This window comes from Pteropus medius, unplaced genomic scaffold, assembly GCF_902729225.1.
Source record: "Pteropus medius unplaced genomic scaffold, Ma_sr-lr_union100, whole genome shotgun sequence".
In the NCBI taxonomy this organism is placed as follows: Eukaryota; Metazoa; Chordata; class Mammalia; order Chiroptera; family Pteropodidae; genus Pteropus; species Pteropus medius.
Window position 1 is genome coordinate 25,637,599 of NW_024349803.1, and position 17,270 is coordinate 25,654,868.

The 17,270-nt window shown below is 55.4% G+C and overlaps 1 protein-coding gene across 1 annotated transcript in view; it reads right to left on the reverse strand.

The window, feature by feature from the left end:
• Positions 1-17,270, reverse strand: part of CHL1 (cell adhesion molecule L1 like) — a 64,944-nt gene that overhangs the window by 40,481 nt on the left and 7,193 nt on the right. Inside the window, exons 4-8 of the mRNA XM_039836824.1 lie at positions 11,553-11,675; positions 10,426-10,596; positions 9,608-9,655; positions 7,739-7,859; positions 5,478-5,750 (exon numbers count right to left, since the gene is read on the reverse strand). Coding sequence (XP_039692758.1) covers positions 5,478-5,750; positions 7,739-7,859; positions 9,608-9,655; positions 10,426-10,596; positions 11,553-11,675 — 736 coding nt within the window. The remainder of the gene's footprint in view (positions 1-5,477; positions 5,751-7,738; positions 7,860-9,607; positions 9,656-10,425; positions 10,597-11,552; positions 11,676-17,270) is intronic.

Sequence of the window (17,270 nt, forward strand, 5' to 3'; positions counted from 1 at the left end):
GTCAGGGGGCGCTGCGGCAGAGGGCGGGGGGCGGGGGTCAGGGTGCGCCGGGAAGCATTGGGGGTGGTGAGGGGTCGTCAGGGGGCATCAGGGGGTGCCCCGGGCCCTCCTGCGCTGTCCCATGCTGTCCCCGGCCGTCCCCAGGCCCGGTCCGCGCGCGCTTCGGCGCCGCGCTGGCAGAGGGGCCGGCGTGTCCCCGGCGTGTCCGCGGGGCCCGCGGTCCGGGTCCCCTGCGTGCGCCACCCTGGGGCCGATGCCGGCGGCGGAAGCGGCGGCTGCCGCGCTCACGGGGCGGCCTCGGACTGCTTTCCCGCAGCCGCGTGGCACCTAGCAACGCTGATGCTCAAATAATTGTGAAACATGTCAACGAAGTTAAAAGTGTTCTGCCCCTATTTTAAATAGTTCTTAATTAATGGCTTACAGCATTTTTATATCCTCAGCCTCAACTATATTTATCTAGGAACTTGGGAACCTCCGTTTCCTAGAGATTTTCTTTCTGGGGTACGGGAGGCAGGAGGGGAGCCTAGTAACGTTTAGCTTTTTGCCCTGAAAACAGCGGAGGAAAAGATATATTTAAATTACTTGCATCTTTCTGTGCCTAGTGCTCCAATATTATAATTCTAAGTAGTAGAATTCAGTACAGAATGAGACATTTTTCTTTAGTGCAAACATTACTGTCGTGTTTTGTCACCTTAAGTACATTACTATGTCAGGAGGGAATAAAAGATTTAGATTAAAGTGTGGATGGTTTGGATAATTCGATTCCTGAGGAAATTGCATAATACCTGCAGGTAGTAATTCCCATCGTGTGATGCTGGGTTATTTCCCCCGAGACGTCCTGAATTTCCACTTCTAGTCAAAAAAGCCAGTCTTTAAAGTCCAGGGATGTGTAAAATGAAAAATGTCATTTAAACCTTTTTTTGTTTTTTTAAGTAAAGGAGGAAAGGGGGATTGTATGAGAAGAAAATGCCTATAAATTCAGCAGGAAACCAAAAATACATGAATCACCCCAGTAAGTCCAAGTTCAAATGCGAGAAGTGCTTCCGTGTTCGTGCCACAGGGTGTGGACTTAATCGGTAAATCTCACGCTACACATCTGTGCTCTAATCCACGACCTGTCAGTAGTGAGTTTCAGATGCAACAGTCCGAATCATAAACTGCACGTCGCTCTCTGAGGCGAAGGGTTTTTTCGGTATGAGCGTGTGCATTTCTGATGGTATTGTTACTTTTTTGTCTTTGCATAAAAATCACAATAAAATCACATTTAGCTTAGAGAAGAAGCTCCATGACATAGAGCTCGTCGTATATTCAGAAGAAAAGTGAGACGGTCGCTTTTCGAGTGAAGGACCAGAAGGAGAGGGACACACAGCATGGCGACCGTGGCTGGCAGGGCTGCTGTGCATTTCAGAGCTGCTGAGAGAGATCTCAAAAGTCCTACTCACGAGGAAAAATGTGTAACTGTGTGAGGTGATGGACGTCAGCTAGAATTATCGGTGATCATTTTGTGATATAGACAGATATTTACCATTATGTGGTACGCCTGAAACTAATACATCGTGTGTCAATAATACCACAAGTAAAAAATAATAAAATAAAGGAGATAGATTATGCACGATGACATTTCTCCAAATCTCTGTGCGTTAGAAAATCAGATGCTTATTTATCTTTTCATCCAGAAATGTCACTAATTCCTTGGTGCCTGCCTTCCTTAAGATCTGCATCTATCAGAGCTGAACGGGGGCTCCGGCCACCGCCTTTCCTCGCCCGTCCCCGCAGACGGAGGGCAGAGCTTCGGAGGGGTCCTCCAATCGGCCCAGGCCCACTCGCTGCTCGTGCCAGTCCGTGGGTCTGCGGACGAGCGACCGGGTAGCATCGTCGAGACTCCAGGGAAATCCGGCCTCACTTCTGACTCGTTACTGTTTTATCCGTTGGGCCGCAGAGAGGAACCACGGCCGCTGAGAGTCGCCAGCCCCAGCTCCCGCCAGGTCCGTCCCCTGCTTCGAGGGTCTGCAGACCCCCGGGCCCACGGCGGAAGCTCCCGGCAGCCCTCCTCCTTGCCGTCTTTCCCCACGCGCGGAGCTCTGCGCACACGCTTCCCGCCCGCACCTCGGGAGCTGCACGCCGGTCCTGCTAAGGGCGGCTCAGCCACGCAGCCGGAGGGAGACTTCGCGTCAGCCCCACGCAGAAACCTGGGGGCCCGGACACTGCGGTCACTTGCCGCCAGACCGGCCCACACTACTGGGGTCGGTGGGAAGAGCTCCTAGATCAGCGACCTGGGGGCCAGGGAGCAACATTGCTCGTCCCACGTCTCCTCTGCTTGACACTGCGAACGTGAGCACGCAGGGGTGACCTGACCTGACCTGAAATGACCGCTCCCCGGAGCCTGCAGTGAGACTCGGGCAGAGGGAGTCACTGACTTCCGGTCGGCCTCCAGCCATGACTTCAGTCCTGGCCTCTTAGCCAGCTGCCACGTGGTTCACCAAAGAACGCACAGTGAGTTTGGGGACCCTGGCTATGGGGCAGGCCACTTCTGGGGGGTGGAGGTTAGGCGAGGGGCAGAGACGATCAAAGAGATGTTTTCCAAAATTAGAACACGCTCGTATTCCTGCGAGGGGAGATCTAGCTGAAAAGATGAAGGAAAAAATGCGCAGAAGAGGGAAGAGGAGAGGTTAAAACGGAAATCCCGAGAGAAAACCATCACCGCTCCCGGTCTTTTATGTTCTCCGAAGATGTCTGGTAACTGATGAAAATTACTGATGTCGAAACTTTACTCATCATTATGGTAGATTAAAAAGTAAGATGATAAATTTAGCTTATGCTACTGAAAACTGAGATGCAAATGTCTGAACATTTAGAATATAATAAGCAAGCTAATTAGAGATTTTGTCACTAGAAGGAAAACAAAATGACACGGGAAATTTGGTACCTATAAAATTTACAACACGGAAATTACTTTCTTAGTAAGAAATTCCTATTAAATATCTATATTATAAGTAACTAAAAAAGAAAGTTAGGTTCATCCATCTCGGATTTAATTAAAACTTTTTAAAAATAGATTTGTTATTTGAAAATGAGGCTTTCTTAAGTATATCAGTGACATCTGAATTCACGACCTCCTTTAAAAAGGCAAAACAATTATGGCTATGTAAGTACGTATAGTTTCTTATTATACTTACTAAAAATTCAGAAGTCTTAAAGGTTTTAAAAGTTTACAACACTGTTGGTGGGAATTTATTTTTAAATAATCATTTCAAATGTGATCGTGGTCATATTTCGATTTCTGGATTTATAATGTTTTTAGATGCCATTTTAATATATACATACTCTCTATATTATGTATATTAATTTATAGAGTTGATATTTTTATTTTATATGTAGTAAATTACATATCAGTTACATAGCACATATATGGTATAATATGTAACTATAGCATGAATAACATGTATTCTATATATTGATTTCTTCGTAGATGTAATGTACAATCTTTTTCGCTAACTAGGCAGCGCTTCTGGACAGTCGTGCCTGGTCGGACGCCCGGGCTGATTTGGCTGCTGCACAGCAGAGGGTCTGAGAAGGCAGCGTCTCCGCCCTCGGGGCGCTGCAGCTTAAGCGACAGCATGCGACCCTGTCGGGGGTGAGGGGCCGGGGGCCGAAGGCCAGCAGCCCGCGCTGCCGGACGCAGGGCCTCGGTCCTCCAGGATCAGGGCCCTGCTCTTTTCCCGTGTGGCTGATCCCGGCGATTTAATTTGCGTTTCTCAGGAGGGCACGAAAGAAGGGGGAGCGAAGGTTCAGCAAAGCAGAGGGGGGTCGAGTACGAGGACTCGAGGACTCGCCGCCCGCACGATTAACGGGGGCTGCGTGACGCCGCTGTCACGCTACAAGGAGAAAAGCCTGCGCGGTCCCTGTGCCTCCCGCCTGCCTGTGTCCTAAACGCAGAGCTGGGGGCAGTTACCAGCTTCTCTTCACCGGAGGATTAAGTGTTCCCAGTAAAAACATTATTTGCATCTCAATAGCGCTAATAGCTGTTTTATGAATAGTGAGGACAATTTGTTCGGGAAACCTGTACCCCGCGGAGTCCTGCCGCCAACATTTCAAACTGAGCAATTTATTTTACATCCTTGACTTTTTTTTTTTTTTACCCTTGCAATTCTTTTGAAAGCTTGGTCTTACAGTCAGGAGACTGTGGCCAGATTGTTAAAATATTCAGCTGCCCTGGCACTGCTCCAGCCGCCTGGAAGGGTTTCTCATCGTCAGCAGCTCCGGGCGAGAGCAGCGAACAATCGGGCTCTGCTCCCCGGGCTGTGTTGGGGCCGGGCGGGGGGAGGGCCTCCAGACAAACAGCCCCCCGTGCCAAATGGCACGGAAGCGCCACGGTGGCTCCGTGCACGGATGCCATGAATCCCTCCAGCTCTCCCTCGCAGGGCGTCTTGGTGAATCTAATGTCGGAGGGACGCGTCCCTCCGCTCGCGGGACCAGGGCAAACGACGTCCCCGTCTTGGGTTTTCTGTTCCCTGCAACCCGGCTGGTGACACGTCGACGGGAGAGGCCTTGGGAACGGGGACCTTCCTGCATTCGCTCTGAGCACAACTGGTGCCTGAGCGTTTACTCTTCCATTAATTGACACGCTGGGCCTCGACATGGGCGCTCCCTGTGCGAACTGAATCTTGAAGAAGTGAACTTTATCGGAATGTAAAGGAAAGCCCTAGGGTGCCAGTCTCTGAATGGGGACCTGAAAGGGACAATTCCCGCCAAGCCGGAGCCCACACAGCACTCAGCGAGCAGCAGCCTCGTCATCATCCTATCAGCTGGATCGATACCGTCCGCGGCACCATGCAGAGGCGGCCTGTGCCAACCAAACCCCCAGCGAGAGCCGGGAGCCTCTCCCTCTGCCCAGAGGTACCCCGCCACGGACGTTTCGCAGCTCCCCCTTTTTTAAAGGATGAAATCATTGCCTACTTATTTCTGCAACCCCACACGCAATGGCGTGGGTTGTAGAGAGATGACTTAAACGTAACGCGGTTTTGCACCTGTGGGTGGAGAATTCATAGTTATACCTCAGTCTACTCTTCCTTCCCCGTAAGCAACGTGTGGAACATCGTCTGGATCATAGACGTGGGCAAAACAATAACGTGTCCGGGAAAGGCCTAAGGCAGCCATGGGTGTCGCTCGCTCACTTCTCTGGTGAAGACTGAGGCACCGAAGGTGAAGCGGGTTCGCGGGGCGCACGGCCCAAGCTCCCCCCCGGGCCGCTGCTGACTGCATGTCACGAGGAACGGCGTCCCTCACGATACGGTGGTGAGGGGCCCCGGTTAGTGGCCATCTGAGCGACTCGGGGGAGCCGTCTGGGCTTCGTCCCTAACGCGAGCTCATTGCTTGTCATGTGTCCCTTCTGTGTGGCTTTGTGGGTGGGTGACAAAGCGGATTGACGGTGTGCGACACAGCCCAGGGCGCCCTGGAAGCGGCTTACCTGTTCTCACGCGCGCCCTGGGGCGGGGCCCCCCACACACGTCGGCGCCCACGTTTTGAAACAGAAGGAAACAAGCCAGCTCGGGGCGGGCACTGTACCTTCCACTGTGACGCGGAAGTCGTGGCGGGCGGTGCCCAGGGAGTTGCTGGCTGCGCAGCGGTAGGTCCCTCTGTCCCCGTAGGAGACGTTCTCGATCTTCAAGGTCTTGCCGTAATTCTCTTTAGTTTCTCTCCCTTTTGGTAAATCGCCGCCCATTTTTTCCCAATCAACCTGTGGAGTTGGTCTGAGAAACAATAAATAAACGACACACGTTTTTTAAAAGTAAAAAAATAAAACATGAAAAACCCACGGGACACACCCCTTAGCACGTCATCTCCATTTGCACCCCGAGACCGGCCGTGTAACAGCCACCCTCCCGGGCGTGGGTGACCTGCCACCACCGTCAGTGTGACCCAGGGCTGGGCAGGGTCTTGTCCCCACAACCCCATCGAATGGTCCCCTCCTCAGGAATCCTGCTCTTCCGTTAAGGGGGCTGACCATGGCGAGTGCTGGGCGGGTGTGGCCCGATGAGGGACGGGTGACCGGGTGAGGGACGGGTGACCAGACACCCAGAAATATTACAAGGGGAGTGTCAAGGGTGAAATCTCCCTGTGGCTGGTGGGAAGTGGCCGGAAGTCACTGCGTTCTTCCCTGTCCACGTCTGGCAAGCAGGGTAGAAGGGACCCGACAGCCACCGAGGGAAATCTTGGGGTCCTTTACTCCCCGGAGGCTGGCACTGGAGGACACGGCTCGGGGAGAGGGCCACGGAGTGGGCGGACGCAGGACACTGCGCTGGGCCCCGCAGGCCTGGCTGCCCAAGAGGAGCCAGCACCGGTGGGAGCAGAGGAAAGCGGGGTGAGCCGGATCTCCCCTCCTTAGAAAGACTGCATCACCCCATCAACACGAAGGAACAAAAGGCAGCCGCAAAGCACACAGAGAGCCGGCGGGGACCTCGGCACCACCGGGCGCTAAGGCGAAATCTCTCCGCCTCAGGCAGGGGCGGGAGCGAGGCCCGTGGGGTTCTGTCGCGGACACGGGGCGGGGGCAGGACAGGGCCCTCCGCGGCTCCTGGGAGCTCAAAACCGTGTGGGAAGCTCTGACGCCGATGTGAACTGGTGATTTGTCACCGCTCCCTCTGGCTGGGCTGCGTGGCTGGGGCAGGAACCTTCAACTTGCTATTTTTGTCGATGCTGCTTTTCTTCCCTCACTAGGTTCCTTTTATTATCGACAGTGACGCATTCCCGAGGGCGCACTGGAGATGGCTGTCATGACAATCGTTTCCCCAGTGAGGACTCTGAACCCCCCAGAAGCTGATTAACTGGCTTCAGGTCTTTGGGGTGAAAAACAACATATTAGAACTTCAACTTGTCTGAGTGAACTTGCTACTTTTGTCACTGTGCTGTTAAATTGGTGCTTTTTCCATTCTTCTTCCTTCCCCCGTGTATATTCTTGGAATACTTACGTGTAGCCAAATTAATTCGTCGCTAGTCAATAACTGAACAATTAACTCGTAGCGTTTGCTTCAATTATCTCCAATTCCGTATCGATGGGCAATGGCTATGCAGAAACGCACTGGAGGTCGAGATCAAGCCCCTTCACTGACGCACATTTACACTGTACTTCTTGCCTCCCTGAGGCTCAGACCCAGGCCCAGGAGCTCACACCCCATCGGGTGTGGAGCACGGGGGGCCTCAGCAAAGCTCCCAGACAGGAGGAGTGCCGGCCGCCCCCAGCACGCCGCCCAGCACGCGGCCTGACCCACGCCTCCCAAGCGAGCAGCCGGCTTTTCACTCCATCCGTCCAAACAGCCATTCGCCAGACGCCAGGCCGCTTGGGCCCCGGCTCCCCGCACACGGGCGCTTCTGCTGGCCCTCGAACATCGGGCTCATCCCCCAAGACCCACGCTTGGAAGGACAGAATAAAATGATTATTTTAAGGACCAGGTGAACGTGAGCCATAATTTATCTAGGGACATCTGGACCACCGCACGAGCGCCCAGCTCTACGCATGTGGTCGCCCCACCCCCGCTCACACTGTCACAGCCGACGGAGCGATCCAATCGCACCTCGGTCTCGGCCACGGCCTGAAACCTGCAGGGCGAGGCGCAGACTGCTTCCTGCGGGCAGGGGGCAACGCGGCCGCGCCTGAGGGGTCGCTGCAGGCCGCGTGCGCAGACCCGCCGGGCGGCAGGGCCCCCTGCAGAGCGCGTGCGCAGTGGGGAGCGGCACTCACAGGCCTTCCGCGAAGCACTCGAGCAGCAGGGCGTCCCCCTTGAGGACGGTGACCGCGGACTCGGGGCCCCGCTCCGCGGGGGGCAGCAGCAGGCTGGGCTTTCTTTGCTTGATCGAGTTCGCTAAACAGAAAAGAGAAATCACTTGTGTTTCACAAACTACGAGAGTCAGAGTCCCGGGCACTACATCTTTCTTAAAACGCCCTTAAAGACAGGTGCCATGCGTGTGCGTGTGCGTGTGCGTGTGCGTGTGCGTGTCTGTACAGATGCACACGTGTCACTTATCTTAACAGATTTCCGTTTACACAGACGCCGCTTAGCCCGCAGTGTGGACCGTCTCTCAGATGCATCAAAAGGGATGGCACCAAGTTTCGTGACGCTTCCGAGGACCGCACTTTCAAATCGGACGTTCAAACACGGTCCGGGGGATTTGTGTCTTCACGAAAGCGCTGGTGAACTGACAGCCTAGGCTTTCTGTTCCCCACGGTGCCCACGCCTGGCCCTGGGCGGTGGCCGTGTGTGTCTTTCCCCTCGCGAGCCCCAGTCCTGGATAAGTGTCCCGCCGCGGGCAGCCCCCGGGGCCCCGCACGCGCAGACCCCGGTTCGGGAGCCGGTGGCGGACACCAGGCGCCTGTGGATGTGGAGGTGGCTGCGTGCCGCCTCAGGCCCCCGCGGGAGACGCCGCTGGCGGGAACCGGGGCCCCCCGCTGAGCGCACACGGAAATGTCCCATTTCTCACTTCCCTCGGAATCCCCTTCTCAAACAACGGGGAACGAGGACACCCCCAGGTTCAACGCAACTTTGGACTCTAGTTCCAAACGCTCATGTAAATCGTTTGTCCACTCGACGTCACCGCAGCGTGATGTGGTGTGCACGGAACAGGCTGGCACCCTGCCACCCGAGCAGAGGGCCACCAGGCGTGCTGGCCGTGTGCACCTCATGTCACGCCCTCTCCAGTGCTAATCGGAAACAAGCTGGTGACCACGTGCCATTTTTATACTTAATGTAATTAAATGACGATTATATACTATGATTGCTATACATTAATGTTAATATATAAAGATAAATAAGTTATTGAAATGATCCTTTTTAATGCTGGGGACATAAACTTCATCAGTCCACCTCCAAGGTGAGGGTCACCAGGAGGAGCCCTCGCCCAGCCCTGCTGTGTCACCAGAGAGTTAGACACTGGACTGAAGCCACCAGTCCCAGTGGCATAAAGACCCTTCACGTAAATGACCCTTCTCATTACGGGAGGTGAGCTTGCTACACGTGCAATTCAGGGGCGTTCAGGCGTCGTCCACAGACACCAGCCCTGGCAGACGTTCCATGGAAAAGTACAAAGCACTTGACAGACGAGTGAGTTTGGAAAATGCTGCAAACTGTTTTCTTCCTCAGCGTTATGACGGACACGTCCGCGTTTCGCATTCTGGGAAGTCTTGCAAGAAAATCACCCTTTAACTGGCTTAAACCCAACTCTCTCCGCTTCTGCTGACACTCGACCACGGCTTTTTATCTTTCTGCATGTAGCAGCTAGTCACCAAGAGCGAGGGACATTCGGGGAGACCTAAAGCAGTTACGCCATTAAAAATGTGTGGTTCCGTGTGTGTCTGTGTGCGCAGTTGCATGTTAATTATGTTGTATATAAATGTATATTTATACAGTTACGCGTACGTAAATACACTCCCTTTGCATATGTTTAAGGTGTGAGGGGGTCATAGGAATCTCTGGGCTAAGGGATTTTCCTTAACAGGAAATTAGGCATTTTAATACACTCACACAGGTATTAAAAGAAAGACTCAACTTTTGAGATGGCAATGAGCTAACTAAAGGTGAAAATGAATGCCACACTCTACAGGTGATCAACTTACCCTTGGAACCGATTCCTGGGGATGAACTCGAGTCATTAGCATGCTTTACTGAAATAAAAAAAATGGAAGAAAAAACTCACGAACACAATGGTAGATGCCAGTATCAGTGAGGAATGAAAAGTCACAGTGGCCGCTTAGGAAATTACACAGTGCAGCCTAAGCACGCTCCCCGAGAACACCGTCTCTGTGGGTGCAGCGGAAAAGCATTTACTCGTGAGCGGCCACGGCCGAGGCCAGTGGAGCAGGTGGAAGTCACAGCTCCCTGGAGGGTGGAGGCTGCCAGAGACCCCTAGGGAAGCCCTGGCGGCATGTGACACACACACACACACACACACACACTGCGGGTCGACGTCGCGGACCCCGAGGCAACGGGGCGGTGATGCTGCCTCTCTCTGTCCCGCACCCTACGGCTGCGGCTGCGCCCCCGCGCGGGACCCCGGAATGGCCTCTGCGGGATCGAGCAGGGCAGAGAAGCCCGGCGAGTGGGTGTCAGCCGGGGAACGGCTCGCTGGGGACAGAAGCCGTCCGTCCTGCTGCTGCTTTCTGTTTTGACTCTGCCATTTTCCCCTGGCCCCCCCGCCGTGTTTCCGGCCCGCGGGATGCAGGTCTGAGACCTGCCGGCCCCCGGGATATGGGCGTGCGCCCCCGCCGAGGGGATCGGATCGGACCTGCGGACGCAGGGGCATGTGGGCTGAGGTCTGGGTCTGGCAGTGGACAGGCGGCTCTCCCGGGGTGAGGTGGCCCGGGCGGAACTAATGCGGGCGGAGCACAGACCTCGGCCGCGGCGCGGGACAGCGCTCGGGCCCCGCGGCACTCACAGCTGCGGACGGTCAGCTTCATGGGCATCTTCTGCACGATGGTCCGCAGCCGGGGGAAGGCGGCGAAGCAGCAGTAGTCGCTCCGGCTGTCCCGCTCCTCCACGTTGGCGAAGTACAGGTCGCCCTGGCGGCTCACGTGCACCCGCTCGTCCTGCTCGATGTGCTCCAGCTCTGGGGGGAAGCGCGGGGCCGCTGAGCGGGACGCCCCGGCTGCGCCTCCTCCCTCGCAGGCCGCAACCGCGTCCGGTCCGCCTCTGCCCTCCCGTCCGGTCTCACTGCGGGAGTGGCGGGCGGGCCAGCGAGCACAAGGGAAGGGAGCCCCCGGGGCACGCTTCCCAGCACCCGGAGACCTCCGTCCAGTCCACCGGCGGCGGCGTCCGGCCCGCACGCCCTCGCCCCCCGGCCCCCCGACCTGAACACGCGCCCCATCCCGACGCTGGCCTAGTTAGCGCTTTTATTTCGTTAGGATATCTCTTTTAAACAGATCTCCCTGAACGTTGTCTCTGAGGTATTAGTCAGTCCCCCTCCTGGAGGCAGTCTGGACAGTTCTAAGGTGACTGGAGACCAGAACACTTGGCCGCAGCCGGGAGCAGCCTCCTTTGTGTTCCCCTGAGCTCTGGACGAATAGGATCGTTTTCCCCATGGGCCGTGGGGAGAGAAAGCTTTGGGAGCACTGCGCAGGCACAGGCCAGGCCGGGCTCTACAGGACACAGGGATCTCAGGTCGAGAGTTAGTGAAAGTTTTGGCAAGTGGAACACAAATGTCAACACTAATTTCTCTGTGGGTCGCTGTGGGCCATGGGTGCCACATCTCACCAAAACAGAACCGACAGCGCCAGGGGCACGAGCCGCCCTCGGCTGTGACGTGGGCGTCTGAGAGCCTCTCGCACAGACATAACCCCTCCTACCGCAGCCTCCGCTCTTCGCAGATATGACGAGATCGAAAAATACTCAGTGGTTTTCTAGTGTTTCATACACACCGTCTGCGCATGTCAAGCGTGAGCAGACGAGCTGGACGCGGTTTCGAGAGTCTGGTTGGTTGGACGTCGATAACCTTACGTGGCTTCTCGTCTTGGGTTCGGGACGCGGTCTGGCACGATGGTGGACATGGAACGGAGCAGTACTCACCGATGTTCATCCAGTAGATGTGCAGGGGCGGCAGGCCTTTCGGGGGGCGGCACGGCAGGACCACGGCGTCCCCCTCCTCTACCTCGAGAGGCTCGATCTTCTCTTTGGGGAATTTCGGAACATCTGGCATTGAAAAAAATCATGTTACGACATTGTTTTACATTGACTTTTAATGTCACAAGTAATATCTTAATTCACTGTACTTTTTAAAAATTAGGGCATTTTTAATCAATTCAAGACCCCCAATCTTGGTTCCTGTATCTCCCCTGCAGAGGAAAACCCGTGAAGGATCCGCGTTTTGCAACCAGACGACACATACTTACGGCGATTCTACGCTCGGGCGTATTCTGCACAGAGCTGAGAGCCACCCCCACAGAACACCCAGAAAAACCTAACGATTCCAAGAGAGAGTCCCACCATCGAAGCACGCTCCTCCCACAAGGAGTAAGTCAAGGCTATAGAACTCCAACTCCGAAAATGGAAACATGCAAATCAACTGGCTTCCAGGGCATCGATGAAAACGTACAGTAACATAACGTTGATGGGTCCACCGAACACCTCGTCGCTCAGCCGAAGATGAAATTAATGCCTGGAAACGGGGAGGCAGATTTATACACGTCATAACTCAAGGCCTGAGAATAGACCTTGTGAGAGGCATCAATTTGCTAAGTTTCTTTAGGTCGTTTTCTTCGACTCTGAAACTCTTCAGTGAGTCCGATGCCACGCTCGAAAGAAAGCACGTCGGCCTCCACAGGCGAGCGTGAAATTTCATCCCGTAAGCTCAAGAGCAGGCACAACGTCCACCCTCGTCCGGAGAAAGCCATGGCTCCATTCAAAAGCCGCTCCCGCCGCCGACCTCTGCGCAGCGTGTTTCTTGGGGGGCCGTTGCTGGCATCGCCGGGTCTGGACACACGGACACTTCACAAGGTGAGCTGTAAACTGTCACTGTTCTTTTCCGTGAGGTCACCACGTGGCTTTAGCTTGCCAGCTTATCTCGGACGGCCTCTCCATCAACACCCGAAACGACGTCACTGAGTCGCGTTTTGGTGACGCCGGAGTTTGCCACGGCACGGCTGTGTGCAAAGGGCTCGGGGTCTGCCCGCGCCCCAGCATCTCCCCCGGCTGGGCTTTCAGGGTGCTGGGAAGGGCCGCCACGAGCTGGTCCGGTGAAGCGGTTGGCTGTGTGCGGAACGTCCCTGCCCGTCCAGGCGGCACCAGGCAACGAGGTCACAGTGTCCACCGTCCTCCTTGGTGCACGCCCAGCGGCGACGAGCTCCTAGCAGCAGCCCCGAGGGCACCGGTCCCCGAGAACCCGCGCAGAACCCAAGGCGAACGCGCCGTCCTGGAGGCACGTGGCTGCTCGTCCGACAGTGACCAACCTTCTTCCTGGAGCTGCAGCTCCCAGCAGACGTGCGGACACAGAACCTCTAGGCGACCTGCACCTCGAGGTGCCGTGAGTGTCGAAACTCGTCGTCGAAACTCGTCATCGATTCTCTCAATATAATGACACAACCTCTTTGCCCCGGGAACGTAGGAGACTCGCGGATGCCCTGGGGTCTCCCGGCCCGGACGCTGCAGCCCACGGGAACTGCAGAGCAGCGCCCGCCCCCTGCCATTCCCGCCGTCCCAGAACCCTGTCCTCCCTCCCCCGGGATCCTCGGAAGTGTCACCAGAAGTGCCCTTAGGTCCCGTGAGACCTAAGCTGCATAACCCTCGAGGTCGGCGAGCAGCATCGTCACCGCCGCTGGGACTGGCACCGGGCGGTGTACGTGGACACTAGCCGTGAGCTGACCACATCCCGGACCCGACGGCGGCCTCTCCTGGCACTTAAGGAACAGTCACGACCCCCGTGTCCCTCACCTCTCCGGCCTGACGCTGCACGTCAAGGTGTTTCAACGGAGCAGGACGCTTTCCACTCACCTAGGCGATGCGTCACCCAGCCACCGGCGCGGGCAGCACTGAACGGCTCCGTCACCCACCATGTGACCCGGACCTGGCACTCCACGTGCCCCCGAGTCCTCATGCATAACATGGAGACCATAATGACACCCAATTCACCGGTTTGTGTCAACGTTTAAAGAAACCATTTCACAGAAATCAGTTAGAACAGTGTCGGGCACCTAAAAATCACACTGTGTGCACTGGGTGCTGCCCGGGGTGCAGGTGTGTGCAGTGGCCCCTCTCGGGGTGCAGACGGGGTGGGGGCCCGGGGCGGAGGCTGCCTCCTGCTCGGCCTCTGACGGGGGGCTCCGCCTGGCCTCCGACGCCCCCCACAGCCCTGACCCAGCAGCTCCCAAACCCACATGCTGGCGTTTGCAGTTGATGTTCTCGGAGGCAGTGGGGACGGGGCCCGGGGCGCAAGCTCTGTGGGCTCCACGGAGCCCGAGGTCATCTAGTGAGTCCCCGCCGTGCCCCCAAGGCCAGGCCAGCCTCGTCTGACATCGGCCTTTCACAGTGCTGGCCCAGCGGGCAGCAGAGGGCCGGGCGTACCCTGGAGTCATCGTCTCAACTCAGGCCACCGAGCTCTATCCTGTGCCACCTCCCAGTTTCCGTCTGTGGAAAAGTTTGATTCCTACTTCCTTAGAGTCCCCCCTAACCACTCCCTGTAGAGCACCCCAGTAATCCCCTTAGGACTTCCGAGCAACAACACTGCCTTTCGGTCACAGGCTCCTCGTGAATGCTCTCCGAGGAAGGACACTCAGTCCCCACCCCCGTCACCCCAGGCTTCTACCTGCAAAATCCTCGGCCGTAACCAAACCTGTAGCACGCAGAGCTGCACTCCAAAATGACTGATCTTCTGTGGCTGGTTAGCAGACATCAGCCGGAGAAGTTAGCACATGCCACCAACACTGCTTCTGCCACACACACCCCGCCCCCGAAGCGGCCGGGAACAGCGAGGGGACGGCTGAAGGAGACTGTCCCGAAGAAGCTGCCCCAGTGGAGGAACCCAGCACACCTGATGATTATGGGAAGCCGTCGGGTGATAAAGTAATCTCAGGAGAGACCGGAAACGATGCCTAAGAAACTCAATTTATTTCGCTCTCGTCTACAGCAGCAGAGAAATGGGGCATCGGCCACCACGCAGCCCGGAGCCACGCGTGTCCCTCAGCTGCCAGGTCCTGGCCCGAAGCAGCCTCGGCCGTCCGTGTCTTCACGCGGTCTGCTCAGACGGCGAGAGAAGATATTTTTGGAAATCCTTTATTTGCAGAATCTTATTCCACAATGTGCCGTTTCCTTCTCCGTGATAAGTCGAGCAGCTGCCTTTGCCTTTGCGTTTCCATAGCAACCGCTAGAATTCAGGTTAAGGATCACCCCAATGCCCGGCGCTCGCTCGCTCGCTCTCTCTCTCACCTTATTTCAGCTGACTTACTTCAGATAGGTAGATAGATAAATCGATAAATTGATTGTCCTAGTTTCATGATTCTCAACCACAATTTTCGTGGTTCTACTCTCTGATCCAGGATTCATTAAAATTTCCTATTGACCGTCACTTGAAGCCTGAACTCTTGAGGCCACTTCAAGTTTATGTGTCCCTGCCCTGTCCAATACTATGCTACAGTGTCTCACTTAATAGCCTAGTGCCACTCACTGAGGCAAATCAGTACGCGTCACACTTATTATATGTAGAGAAAAAGACCGCATTTGAAGTAAATGCAAAGAAAAAGAAAGAAATACAACTAACACTTTCCCCGCCACTCGTCACGCCAAAGCGTCACGGGGACGCGCCCGATGACCCGCCCGATGACCCGCCCGCCCTGTTCCCTGGAGGCCAGCGCTGTCCCCAGTCTCGTTTGTCATCCTAATGTCACCACATGACATCGTACTCCTACGTGATGCTTTCCATTTGCCGACTTTTGAAGGTAGGAAAGCAAAACCGTCCCCAAAGTCTTCTTCCGAGGTCCGCGTCCACTGTCCGGCACACCCCTGAGGCCGCCGCTGCTCGCTGCTGGTGGCGCTTTTAACAAATAAGCCAGGTTGTTTTTTCATTCTGCTGTGGGGGGGAGGGGCTCACATTTTTTCCACACGGCGCCACCACAGATATCCCCGGGGCACGTGGACCGGGCACACGGGTGTGGACAAGGACGCGAGCTGCCTTCAATGGAGGGGGTGACGGCCCGTCCCCCACAAACACGGCCGCGAATGCGTCCTGGCGGCCGCGTGTGCCCGCCCGGCGTGACTTGGGCTCTGTGACAGAGCCTGATTTCGTGGGGTCCAATGCGTTCATCGTTTGGGTTACGGCGGATCTGTTTCTGGATCCTCGTGACGCTGAGCGCGCGCTGGCGTTGTGATCGGGGACCCCGCCGGAGGCGCGCGTTCGTGCCTTTTCGCTCCTTCGTTTCTGACTGTCCGTCTGTTTTGCTTTTCCCTTAGAGGCGTGTGAAGTGATTTATACATACAGAATATTATATTTCATGATATTCGTCTGCAAGAATTTTTCCTGGGCTGGGCCTCCTCTGCGCACGGTCCCCTGGGCTCTTTGGAAGAAAAGATCTAAACGTCAAACACGGTCAGACGCCTTCGGCCGCCTTCTCCACGGCCTCCGCCTCGTCCGGTGCAGGCTCCGCCCCGCCCGGGCCGCGCACGCACGGCGCGGTCCCCGCCTACTCTCGAAGAGCCCTTCGCCCCCCAGTTAAGTCTTTAGCCACCTGGAGGGATCCTTTCCAGGAGGTGAGGGAGGCTCCAGAGACATGTTTCTCTGCGGGGTGATTGGTTTTTCCACCATTTAGCTTGGGAAGAAAAGCAAAAGAAAAAGGGGGAGAGGAGACCCGGGCAGCTCTCGACGCCGTCTGCAGACCCTGGGCTCGTTCCCGGGGCCGCCGGGCTGCTCCGAGGGCACCTGGCGGGCTGACCGGGGTCACCCGACGAGGCCGAGGGCTCCTGACCTGTTCTTGTTCGTCAAGGGTTTCCGCCAGGTTTTGCCCATTGATCCTCAGATACACTTGTCAATCACTTGGTCACAGTTCACAGACAGACAGAAAATGACCTGCGGCGATTTATTTAATTATTCTGTTTATCAACTCAGGGAGAATTGACAGTTTAGCTTTCCTGAGTTTTCCAATCCACGAAAATCGTACTTTTTCCATTATGCAGATCTCTTTAAAACGCTTTTCAACGGCAAAGTGTTTGCGCTGTCTGTTGGACTTATTTTTGCGTGTCTGCGTTTTTTCTCCCTTCACTCTACTTTCTCTGAGTTTATTCCGTTACCTTAAACTGGCTCATCCGGTTTCATCTCAACATTATGTCACCTCATGAGCCTGCCTGTCATCCCTTCTTCTTTTCCAATAAAAGTTCTTATGCTAAAAGTATCTCTCTATGTAACGTCTTAGCTGCTTCAAGCTTGTTTTATTTTGTAGAATTTCTACTGGCGTCACTTCAAAATATACTCCATTTCTCTTCGGTATTTCTTCTTTGCCTTATGAGTTACTTAGAAACATGTTTGTTAATTTGCAAAGATAGAAGACTTTTTTAGTTTTCTTTTCATTATTGATTTTGAACTAGTCTCATACGGCCACATTTTCTGCACAGCTCACTTATCATCAAATATTGGAGAAAACGCATTCCGCGGTTTTGGGTACCATGGTCTCCCACGGTCACCAGCCGGAGCTTGTGCCAGGCTTCCATGTGACAAACGTCCATGTGCCAGGCTCCCGTGTTCCAGGCTCCCGTGTTCCAGGCTCCCGTGTGTCACCGACGCTGTGCGCTTCAGCTCCTGGGTCC